The sequence below is a fragment of the Phocoena sinus genome, chromosome 15 (assembly GCF_008692025.1).
Source record: "Phocoena sinus isolate mPhoSin1 chromosome 15, mPhoSin1.pri, whole genome shotgun sequence".
Taxonomy (NCBI): Eukaryota; Metazoa; Chordata; class Mammalia; order Artiodactyla; family Phocoenidae; genus Phocoena; species Phocoena sinus.
In genome coordinates, this window is record NC_045777.1 from 70831520 (window position 1) to 70843915 (window position 12396).

General features: G+C 49.2%; 1 protein-coding gene across 6 annotated transcripts in view; it reads left to right on the forward strand.

Annotated features, from left to right (window-relative positions):
- KIAA0556 (KIAA0556 ortholog) overlaps positions 1-12396 on the forward strand; it is a 201184-nt gene that overhangs the window by 70158 nt on the left and 118630 nt on the right. For all 6 annotated transcript variants that reach the window (XM_032604979.1, XM_032604982.1, XM_032604984.1 and 3 more), the window contains exon 6: positions 4641-4772. In XM_032604979.1, coding sequence (XP_032460870.1) covers positions 4641-4772 — 132 coding nt within the window. The remainder of the gene's footprint in view (positions 1-4640; positions 4773-12396) is intronic.

The window sequence follows — 12396 nt, forward strand, 5'->3', positions numbered from 1 at the left end:
GGGCCTCTCACTGCCGTGGCCTCTCCCGTTGCGGAGCACAGGCTCCGGACGTGCAGGCTCAGCGGCCATGGCTCACAGGCCCAGCTGCTCCGCAGCATGTGGGATCTTCCCAGACCGCGGCACGAACCCGCGTCCCCTGCATCGGCAGGCGGACTCTCAACCACTGCGCCACCAGGGAAGCCCCTTCCCAACATTTGAACGTCACTGAGTGGTTTCCGGGAGGAGGGAGGAGCACATCCTGGAACACCCAGCCTAGCCATGAACTTCAAAGCCTTCACAGCTTCATCCTGGTCCAAGGCGGGAAAGCCCCCAGGAGCCTCCTGGCCTGGAAAGGCCCAGGCCTGTGGATTCCGTGGTGCCCGCCCTCCACGTGGTGCCCGCTGCTGGCGCCAACAGACTCTCTTGAGAGCGAGTTGACAAAGCCTGGGAGGCAGTGACACCACACGGGAGGCCAGAGCCCAGGGCAGCGAGGCCGACGGCCAAAAGGAAGATGGGTGGAAGGTGCAGTTCCAGAAAGAGCAAGGCGCACTTGGAGTCTGGCGAACATCGCCACAAGACGGGATTGCCCGTGGAAGGAAAAGTGTCCCAGGGCCCCTTCCTCGTGCACCTCTGCCTCCCGGTTCTCCGATGGGGGGCTCCCTACCTGCCTTTTTCTGCCTCTTACACACTCTCTCCAAGGCCTTTTCCTGGAATGATCTAGAGCCCAGCCCCTGCCCCTTTAGTGTTAAATAGTCTCAGGAAATTCTTGAATCCCTCCTTGTTCTCCCCAAAGGCCACTGTAGCCCAGGCTGGATACATTTCTTCTTCACTTGCCTTTTGGGGGCAGTACAGCGTCAAGGTGCAGGACTGGGGTCAGTCAGAAAACTACAGCCCCGGGGCCAAATTCGGCCACAGCCTGTTTCTGTAAATCAAGTGTTCTGGGGACACAGCCATGCCCATTTATGTAGGCATCGTCCAGGGCTGCTCTGAGCTACAGTGGAACAGTTGACTGTTGTAGCAGAGACCGCAGGGCTGGCAAAGCCTTAAAATATTTATTCTTTACAGGAAACTGGCTCATCCCTGTTTTTGAGTAAGGCCTCTGGAGCCACGCTGCTGGGGTTCAGATCCAGGTCCGTGGCTTCCTAGCTGTGTGACCTTGGCCACGTGGCTTACACCCTTGTGCCCCGGTCTCCCCCTGGGATGGCTGTGAGGACTAAATGAGCAAATGCCCCCGAAGCTCTTGGAGTGGCACCCGCTCTGCATTAAGTGACTTGGTGCTCCAGGTGACGGCAGGGGGTGGGGTGGGAGTGCGGGCGGCGTGGACGCGATGAGAAAGAACTTCCGTCCTAACCCACGAGAGTCCCACAGGTCAACAAGGCTCACCATCCTCATCATCTAGATATAATAATAGCTCGTTTCACTAAGTTTGTGGGGAAGCTGAATCTCACCCCAGGGGTGGAGGGTTCTTACGCTGGGGCACCAGGGGAAATGCAAGCTCTAAATCACCCTTGACTGCCCCTCGGCTGGGAAGTAGGTCCAGTCCACATGGCTTGGTGGACCTCTTCTGACTCTCAGAGTGACATTTAAGGAGGCCCTGGCTCTCGGATTTGTACACGTGCGCGGCCTCACCCGTAGGGAACACCTCCTTAGACGTTGCTCCCTGGGCACCTGGCTCGCCTCGCACAGGCCCCAGCCTTGCTTACCAAGTCTAGCAGAGCCAATGCTGGACCAGTGGTGGTTTCTTTCCTTGACTACCCAGGCACTTTGGTCCTGGGTCCATGGTGGATGAAACATACCCTTGGGGGGAGGTCTGGCCCCCTGTGTAGACTTGATGCCACCTAAGGTGAATGGTGCAGCCCCACTGCGCTGCTCATCACAGCCCCTCGCCAAGGGCTCAGCCCATCACCACGAGTCATCCTCGTGGCAGTTCTGCGAGGAAGATCACATTAGTGCCACTCTCACAGATGTGGAAACCGGTGCCCAGCGAGGGTCCATGACTTGCCCAGGGCTGCACAGGGGACAGTCACCACAGTGCCAGGGGTCGAACCCGTCTGCCTGAGTTTAGAGCCCAGGCCCTAAACCACATGTGAGCAACTCTAGAACAGCCACAGAGTGACGGGTGCCCAAAGGAGGGTTATCCACTAGGGTGCAGCTCAGCTGCACGGAATGGACACTGAACCACTGGGGCTTAAAGACTGTTGTCGTTCTTTCTCTGACACGAACAAGGCATTTGGAGGCAGCCAGGCTGCTTGGACGGGTGGATGATGCCCCCAGGGACCCAGGCTCCTTCGGTTTTGCCGTCCTTAGCACGTGGCTTTCTTTCTTATTCTCACAAGATGGCTACCCTGCTCCCAAATGTTACATCCACATTCCATCAGGAAGAAGGATAGAAAGATAATGGGCAAAAATCCTGTGTCCCTGAGTGAGTCTTTTTTTTTTTTGGCTGCGTTGGGTCTTCGTTGCTGCGCACAGGCTTTCTCTAGTTGCGGCGAGCGGGGGCTACTCTTTGATGTGGTGCGTGGGCTTCCCATTGCGGTGGCTTCTCTTGTTGCACAGCACGGGCTCTAGGCCCACGGGCTTCAGTAGTTGTGGCACACGGGCTCAGTAGTTGTGGCTCGCGGGCTCTAGAGCACAGGCTCAGTAGTTGTGGCACACGGGCCTAGTTGCTCTGCGGCATGTGGGATCTTCCCGGACCAGGGCTCGAACCCGTGTCCCCTGCATTGGCAGGCGGATTCTTAACCACTGCGCCACCAGGGAAGCCCCCCTGAGTGAGTCTTGATTAACAGGGAAACAGTGGCTTCCTCGGCGGCTCCTCCAGCCACTCACATCTGCCTCACACGCCTTCCCAGCTGCAAGGGCCTCCAGCGACATGACCATCTTAAAGGGACACAATGCCAACTCGATAGAATCGGGGTTCCATTAAGTCAGGATGGAGAGGGCCATGGGTAGCTATTGGGTGGTCAGGGAGTGTCTCCAAAGTTTAGATAGGACTTGGGTACATGGAGAAGATTTGAAAGAACGGCCTTAAGGTCGGGAGAACAGCATGAGCAAAGGCACAGAGGTGGGGGAGTCTGGGGCCCAGGCGAGAGTCAGGACTGTTACCAGCAACATAAACCCTATTCACATTGGCTTAAGCAAAAGAGAGGAAGATTCAGCGATGTCTTCCTTCAGGCATGGCTGGACCCAGGGGTTCTGAACAAATTCACCAGGACTCTGCTTCACTCTTTCAGCTCTCTTTATCTCTGTGGAAGGGGCACAATGGTCCCCAGCAGCTCCTGGGGTGCCTCCCTGTAGCTTAGCACCCCTGTAGGAAGAGAGCACCTCCTCCAACAGCTGTAGCAGGAGCTACTGCCTTTGGCTGCCTTAGGTCCATTCCCGTCCCTGAACCGCTGGCCAGGCATATTGTGAGGGATGGAATGGGCTGATTGGCCAGGCCTGAGTCACATTCCCACCCTCCCTTGGGCCACATGTGGACTGAGTCAGGGAAGGAAATGGGGCCTGGAGGAAAATGAGGGAGACCTTTCCTGCAGGCTGGGGAATGGGTGCTGGGCTGACAAAGCTGCAAATATTCGGGGTACAGGAAGCAATTTTGCTTGGCCCAGGTGTCAGGTATGTGAATGTATGTGTGGGAATCAATGCGGGAAAGATCGGTTGGGGCCATGTTGTAGAGACCTTCACATGCCAAGTATACACCATTTAGGGTACAGGTCTGGCTCCTAAAGCAAGGAGATCCAAATATTGGCTTAAACAACATGAAAGTTGATGTCTCTGACACAGGTTAGCGGTGGGCAGTCACCTTGCTCTGAGAGTTCATGGATGAACCCCAGCACAACCTCTTTTGTCACTCCAGCATCCTCCAGCTGTCGCCCCCTCCCCACAGTCCTCAGCGGCTTGCTGCTACCTCCTCATTCCAGTCGGCAGGAAGGGGGGCAGGGCAAGGGGGGGGCTCTCCCCTTCCCTTTCCGGGCACAACTTCAAAGATGTACATGCCCGTCTCACCCACCCACACACATCACGGACCAGAACGTGTTCACCTGCTCCCTCCCAGCCGCAGGGGATGCTGGGAGCATCACTTGAACATCTGGAGACTCAGTACAAGAGAGAAAGGGGAAACGGACATTCCAGGGACAGCCTGTGGGCTGCCACACCAGGCCAAAGGATGGGTATCCTAAAGAATGATCCAGGGAGTGCTAGGAGGAAGAGGCCCCACCACACAGTTTCCATGGCCCCAAAAGTTTGGGGTATGTTCCATCTGTATTCTGTTTTAGGATATCCACAGTGTGTGTGGAAGAGGGGGTGAGGGGGCCATTAAAGGCCCTGAGAAGTCCTGGCCCAAAACCCGGGCTTTCCTAAACTTACTTAGATCACAAAGCCCATTTGGGGAAGTTTAGCACCCACTAAAATTCTACCGATAAGTTATTTCAAACCAAAAACGTTACTGAAAAATTCTACTGAACACACACTTCGGGCAGTAAGAACCAGTAAAGACTTGAGTGGAAGTGGCGTGACCCATCCAGCTGGCCTTCCCGGGATGACGCCGGGCCAGGTGCACCCCGACCTGGCTGCTGTCATGTGCAGCGAACCCCTACAGTGCTTGCCCCTCGGAGGAAACAAGAGGTTCGTTTCACTGTATCTGAAACGGTCTGACTTTTTGTGTATAGAAATCTGTGCAGATCAGAACGGAAGCTGGCCCGCGGCTCCACATCGAGCCTCCTCTGGACTATTCTGAAGATTGTGAGCCACGTGGGGGTGTGACTGTCAAGGCAGAGGATGCTTCTGGGGATCGTCCACAGGTAGGACTGGCCTCAGCTCGGGGCTATAGCGGCTCTCGGGGGCGCTTTCTAACAGTTACTTATTCCTTCCTTTGTGAGCTCTTGCCTTCCTTCACTCTTGCATTTATTTCCCGCACTTAAACAAGCAGACAGATCTTGTGCTAGACGCTCTGCTAGGGAGGGACCCAGTGTCCAAAGGTCAGCAAGGCTGGTGTCTGACCCAAAAGAGGCAAAAGCATATAATCCCTTTACTGCAAGAGGGAGCTGAGAGGTGCGGCAGGGCGTAGTGGGACCAGGAGAGAGAGTATCTAGGAAGGCTTCCTGGAGGGAGTGACATTTACCTGGTTCCTAAAAGCTGGATAAGAGTGTGAGGGCCAGGGAGGTAAGGATAGGTAAGCCGAGCTGATACTCAGCCTGTCCACATCTGTATGCCTAAACCTGTTGTTAAATCTTTTGAATATCTGCGCCCCCTCCCCCTCCTGCCACGGCACCAGAAACCACACATGGAAACACCCAGAGGCCCTGTGTAGCTGTAGCTCAGAGTCCCTGGCCGTGTAGCAACTCACAGGGTTGACCATGGGGTGTTTCACTCCCCTTCCTCAAATTGTCATTTCATTTCTGAAATCCTTGGAATTGCAACAGTAAACCCCAGTCTCCCATTCAACAAGCATTTGTTGGGTACCTACTTTTGAGGATCAGGCTCTGTCCTAGGCACCAGAGATGCAGAAATGAACAAAACTGACAAGGGGCCTATTCTTAACAACTCATGTTCCCGAGGGAGAGACAGACAATGAAGAATAAAACCAAGAAATAAATAATGCGATTTCAGGTATTGATACGTTCTAGGAAAACAAAACAGAAAGGGGAGATGGGACAGCCAGGAGATCAGACAGCATGGGAGAGAGGGAACATTAGATGGTAGAGAGGGAAGGAACGCCTCTCTCAGGTATGATGTTTCAGCTGAAACTTGATGGATAAGAAGGAGCCGGCTTTGGAGACAGCAATGCGAAGAGCATTCCAGGCGGAGGGAACAGCGGGCACGGATGACCTGAGGCTGGGCTTGTTCAAGGGTGCATGATGTAGATGTGATGTGAGCCAAGGGGAGTTAGAAGGCGATGAGGTTGGCGGGGCAGAGGGGCAGACCTGGCACGGGTAGGGATGGAGAGTTGAATTTTATTTCAAGGGCATCGCTCTTCTAATTAGAATGAGTATGTAAATTATCTCCATGGTTATATACAAGCTAAATTTTAGAGAGGAGGCAGGGTCAAGTTGCTAAGCCAGTCCTGCCCCATTTGCCAGAATGAGATTGTTCAGCCACAGACCCGGGCTGCAGATTCCAGAGCCTCACCAGGAGGACAGACTTCCTTCCGCATGTGACCTTCTGTACCAAAAACCTGCTTTTCTGAAATGAAAACGACTCAAAAAGGAGATGGGAATGTCATCCAGGAAACATTCCTCTGATCACCATTGCATGTTGGTGTTTCCTTCTTTGCTTGTAAAGGAAGGACGATTTAAGGAGCAGGGGATCACTTTGTTTCACATTCCGGCTGCAAAAAATCTGAAAGTTAAAGTTAATTGCAAATTTTTGTCTTCCTGGAAAAAAAAAAAAGTCCTTTTCTATGGAAGGACCCAAAGACCTTGTTTCCTTAAAAACAGTCCACAGAAATGGGATTTTTACAGTGGGAAAAATCGTGGACTTTATTGCCCTCAACACGCACCTCCCACACGACACAGACAGACAGACAGACACACACACACACATGCTTTTGAATCAACCAAAAGGTTCTCTGCTCAGGATCAGTCTGTGCAAGCAGCCCTCAGCTTCCCTTAGGGAGGCTGGTTTGAAGCCAAGTTCAGTCAGTTGCAACCCTAGCCCCGCCCCCTGCCTCAGAACGCATGCGTGCCCTTCAAGCAGGAGGCATGCTCGTCCTCTCCTCCTTTGGCCATTTGGTACCGCCTGTTAATTGAACATATACAGTCTTCCTTCCTTTGCAAGCTTCCAAGCTCCCTGCAACACCACGCAGCCTGTCCCTCACAAGCTATTAAGCTCCATTAGCGTTCCTGCGTGAGCGTGCTCTGAATCAGCATCTCCCTGCTCACCCGCAGTTAATTTTCTCCACGGTGAGTGCCTGATTGTATTTCTTCCTTCCCTTTTTCTCCCCAGCTTGAGGGGGCACTCCGTAAGCCTTCACAGTCAGTTTCCCCCTAGAGTTATTTTCCTGCTAAGTGAAAGAGTGAAATGGCCATGCCAGTTTTCGGCAAAGACAGAAGCCTTAAGAGATGCAATCTGAACAGAGAAGGAAAAGTAATGCCTGGCTACATATACTCAGCCCCCCTCACACTGTTTGCAAGTGCAGTCTGAAATGGAGCAAAAGGAATTGCTGTCCGCATGTGTACTTTTCATCTGACCTTCACTGTTGAAACACACCAGCCTTTTCGCCTTCCATCAGATCCTTAGTGAACTTCAATTTCTTGGCACTCTGAGTTCACAGACCAGCATATGCAGGCGTGTTCTGTTGGCCTTCACCCCCGTTGACTGTGCCTTTTTAAAAGATGTGAATTACTAGCTGACATTTAAGAATCAGGAGAGTTCATGTCAAAATCTGAATTGGGGGTTTCTCTTGAAAAGTCGAAAGATTTAGGAATTACATTCTTAAATGACAGCCGCGAGTGGAGCTGGGGGGTAGCTGTCCCCTTAGACAAGTGTGTGCTGCATGTACCACAGTCCCCACCATGTCCCAGGCACCATCTAGACGCTGAAGCTAAAACAGACAAGTACATAATATGCCAGCAGATGATCGGGCTTGTAAGAGAACTAGGGCAGAGTAAGGGGCTAGAGAATGTGGGCAGAGGCTGCCATGTGATATGGGAGGACGGGGCTTACCCTTGATGAGGTGCTGTGTGAGCAGGGGCCTCCAGGAAGCCAGGGAGTGAGTAGGTAGAGAAGAGCTTCCACACACAGGGAGCAACAGGTGCAGAGGCCCCGAGGAGGGGGGACAGCAGGGAGGCCAGTGTGGCTGGAGTTGAGTGAGCAAGGGGACAAGGAAGAGGGGGTGAGGCCAGAGACGTAGCCAAGGCTTAGATGGCACCGGGCTTTGAGGGCTGCGCTGAAGGTGAGGGATTCTACTTTGAGTCAGAGGAGAAGCCATCATAGGGTTTTGTAAGCCATTGTAGCTTAACAACTCCAGGGAAAGGAGAACACCTCTTTCTTTCCAGAGAGTTCTGCCTAAGTGCCAGGTCTTGGTTATGTTGGCTTGCCTTGGGGTATGTGTTACAATGGATAATAAGGCTCCATTTAAATGCTTTCGGCTCCGTTTAAGGACCAGGAATGAAAGTACACATTTTTTTTCTATGATTAAGGTATCCTTTTTTTCCTGACAATGCATGATCAATGTTAAAAATTGAAATGATAACACAGAAAATAAAAGTCCTCTCATAATCCCACTGCCCCAGAGATTAGTGCCGTGAATAGGTGGGTATATTACCATCCAGACTAAAAGTTGCATATATTCATTATTTTCCTTGAAAGTATATATTAATTATATCTAAGATGAGGTAGTTGATCTGGAATGTTCCAGTCCTGGCCTGTTCCCAATGAGTGGTATTTTCTGCGTTATCTTATCAGTCCCTGAGAGCACGACAGGTGATGGGAAGAAGATTGGCCCACTCCGGCATCTTCTGGAATACCTTCTCTGAGTTTTTCTTTCCATTGTGTAGATCCTGGAGTGGCGTGAATTGGATATTTGGCCACAATTACAATTCAATGTTTTGAAGTCATTGTTACTTACTGACACATATAACAACTAAAGACCTGTCTTAACCCATGTGCCACCAGCAGGGCTGCCACATGTGGACTCTGCTGTGGTCCATGAAGGCTCACCCACCTGTCGGTACAGTGTAGATTATGGGGCTGTGCCATCATTGGTGGAGCATCCCTCAGTGGACCAGCCTGCCCCACTTTGTCCCCGGCAGGGCTCCTCAGCAAATCCCTTCAGTCACCCTTCATTAATTTCAATGGTGAGACTTAAAAAAGGAAGGATCATTTTTTAGGGCAGTTCTATTGCTTGGGAACTTCTGCTGTTTCAGATTGCCATATAAATAACCTTTGAGCGAGTGCCTTTTTAAAAAATTTTATTTATTTATTTATTTATGGCCGCATTGGGTCTTTGTTGCTGCGTACGGGCTTTCTCTAGTTACGACGAGCGGGGGCTAGTCTTCGTCATGGTACGCGGGCTTCTCATTGCAGTGGCTTCTCTTGCGGAGCACGGGCTGTAGGTGAGCGGGCTTCAGTAGTTGTGGCGAGCGGGCTTCAGTAGTTGTGGCACGCGGGCTCAGTAGGTGTGGCTTGCAGGCTCCTGAGCACAGGCTCGGTATTTGTGGCGCACGGGCTTAGCTGCTCCGTGGCATGTAGGATCTTCCCAGACCAGGGCTCGAACCCATGTCCCCTGCATTGGCAGGTGGATTCTTAACCACTGCACCACCAGGCAAGTCCCTTTTCTTGATCTTTTATTGTTCTTTCCACATAAATGGGATTATACTATCCAGGCTATTTGATAGCCCCACTGTTTTTAATCAACAACATGCCAGGGCCATCTTACCACACCAGTACTCACTCAGCCATCTGAACCCCGTGGCTCTGAGCACTGTTTAGGTTGTTGGTGGCCAGAGTGTGAATCCCGGACCACTTACCTGTGTTCCTGCAATGGTGTTGGTAAATCAGGGATGAGTTTGATCAGATGAGCTTTAAGAGCGAGAATGACTTAGGGAGGCATAGAGACCAAGAGAGAGAAAGAGGACCCCATACATCTCCAGGGACGTAAGTTTCTTTTACTACGCCCAGTTCTCTCTGCTTGCCCCTAGGATACCAAATCTCCCATCAGCACCACGCCCTGTGATTTTAATTTCTCCCTTCTGAATGTACATGGACGCCCCAACCCTCCAAGCAGTATAGACAGAGAAAGGATCCTCTTAACTATTCAGGATGTAGTGATAAGATGGACTTTCACATCCTAACTGTCAGGGGCCAGGGTCTTCATACCAAGCAGCTGGGCCATAGGATAGACCCCATGACAGAGCCTCCATTTACACCTGGGAAAACAACACAGATCACAACAGGATTGGATGTTAACAAAAAACCTCTGGCCTACCCACCAGAAGATTTCAAACAACTCACAAGAGGCTTGACTTAATACCATTATTTTCTTTAATGATAGTAAAAGCTCACATTAAATGAGCACTTACTCAGTACCTAGCACTGTGTGGAGTGTATAACATCCATCACTGCATTCATTAACCCTGCAAGTTACTTGCTAGGAATTTTCATTCTCATTTTATAGTTTGAGGAAACCGAGGGATGAGAACTGATGTTGCTCACCAAGGCCTCAGAGAAGCGCAGACTGGAAGCCCAGACCCCAGGACTCCTTGTTCCATAAAATTAACAATCACAGGCCGGGAATTGCGCTGAGCTGTTTTTGGGCAGGGTCTGTTGTGAATATCATTGATGTTCTGCCTAGGAGGAAGGTGTTCAGAGGTGGCCATCCATCGGTTCTGCTTAACTGTTTTAAACAACCTGGAGAAGACCTCTCCTCTGACAAATATTCCCCCAGTGAACCCCGAGCTGGGAACATTGATGAAAAATGTTTTTCAAAAGTGAAGTCCAATGAGGAAACAACCAGACAAAGCCAAATTGAGGGACAGTCTACTGGCCGGGAGTCTCCAGAAATGTCAGTTGCATAAGAGACAGAGAAAGGCTGTTACAGATTAAAGGGGGCTAAAGAGACACCACAGTTATGTGATGTGAGATCCTAGGAGGTTGGGGGGATTGCTCTAAATTTAAGGATGGTTTGGAAAAATTAATGAAATCATATTATATTAGAAAATAATACTGTATTGATGTTAAATTTCCTGAATTCGGTAATTATATTGTGGTTATGTAGGAAAAGGTCCCTGTTCTCAGGTTTCTGAGAATTGGTGAAGAATTGTTGAATATAGGTGATGGGTATTTGGGCATTCATTATACCCTTCTATTATACTATGCTGATAAATTTTCTACGGGTTTTACATTTTTTCAAACCAAGTTTTTAAGAAGCCAGTACATTAAGGAGGAGATAAGCTGCTTCAGTAGAGCTAAGCATCAGCAAAGGAAGAAATAGAGAAAAGTAAAAACAAAGGAGACCTAGTTTAAAAAGCTTAGCAGGATTGTATTGATGTCAGTTTCTGGACTGTGCTATTGTGCTGTTGTTATACGGGATGTTACCGTGGGGGAGACTGGATGAAGGGTACATGGTATGGCTCTGTATTGTCTACAGTTAGCTCAAAACAAAAAGTAAAAAGCTAACTAAATAAAAGAAACACAAATCTCCAGGTCATATCATCCAGAGGTTTTGATTCTGGTTCTGGATTTGGACTCAGACATGGTTCCTCTGTTTAAGCACCCCATGTGACTGTAATTTGCAGCAATATTTGAGAACCACTGTTATAAGGAAAAGATAGAGCCATGGATCTTAAAATTTGATATACACAAGAATCACTAAGGTACATCAACAGATGAATGGATAAAGAAGATGTGGCACATATATATACAGTGGAATATTACTCAGCCATAAAAAGAAACAAAATTGAGTTATTTGTAGTGAGGTGGATGGACCTAGAGTCTGTCATACAGAGTGAAGTAAGTCAGAAAGAGAAAAACAAATACCGTATGCTAACACATATATATGGAATCTAAAAAAAAATGGTTCTGAAGAACCTAGGGGCAGGACAGAAATAAAGATGCAGACATAGAGAATGGACTTGAGGACATGGGGAGGGGGAAGGGTAAGCTGGGATGAAGTGAGAGAGTGGCATGGACATATATACACTACTAAATGTAAAATAGATAGCTAGTGGGAAGCAGCTGCATAGCACAGGGAGATCAGCTCGGTGCTTTGTGACCACCTAGAGGGGTGGGATAGGGAGGGTAGGAGGGAGACATAGAGGGAGGAGATATGGGGATATATGTATATGTATAGCTGATTCACTTTGTTATAAAGCAGAAACTAACATACCATTGTAAAGAAATTATACTCCAATAAAGATGTTTAAAAAAAATAAAAGGGAAAAGTAAATAACAACAACAAAAAGAATCACTAAGGATATATATATATATATATATTTTTTTTTTTTTTTTTTTTTTTTTTTTTGCCTGTGCTGGATCTTAGTTGCGGTACGTGAGATCTTTGTTGCGGCACGTGGGATCTTTAGTTGCTTCATGCAGGCTCTAGTTCCCTGACCAGGGATTGAACCCGAGTCCCCTGCATTGGGAGCATGGAGTCTTAACCAGTGGACCACCAGGGAAGTCCCACGATATTTTTTTAAATGCATATTTTAGGTCAAATTTTTGTGCTAAGAGAGTTGTTTACAGGAGGTAGCACAGTTTTTAACAGATGAACTCCTGGGGATTCTGAATCAGAAGGTCTGAAGATTAGAGTCTCTCTCTAATGGAAGGAAAGTTTTCGAGATCATTCGGACTTTGTGGCTTTGATTTGGGGACTATAAAAGAAAGAAATGTTAAAATTGGAAGTCAAGATCTCATATGTCAGATAAAATTAAGATAACTGTAAAGTAAAAAGCAAAATAAAATAACAACAAAAATCTGGAGGTTCAC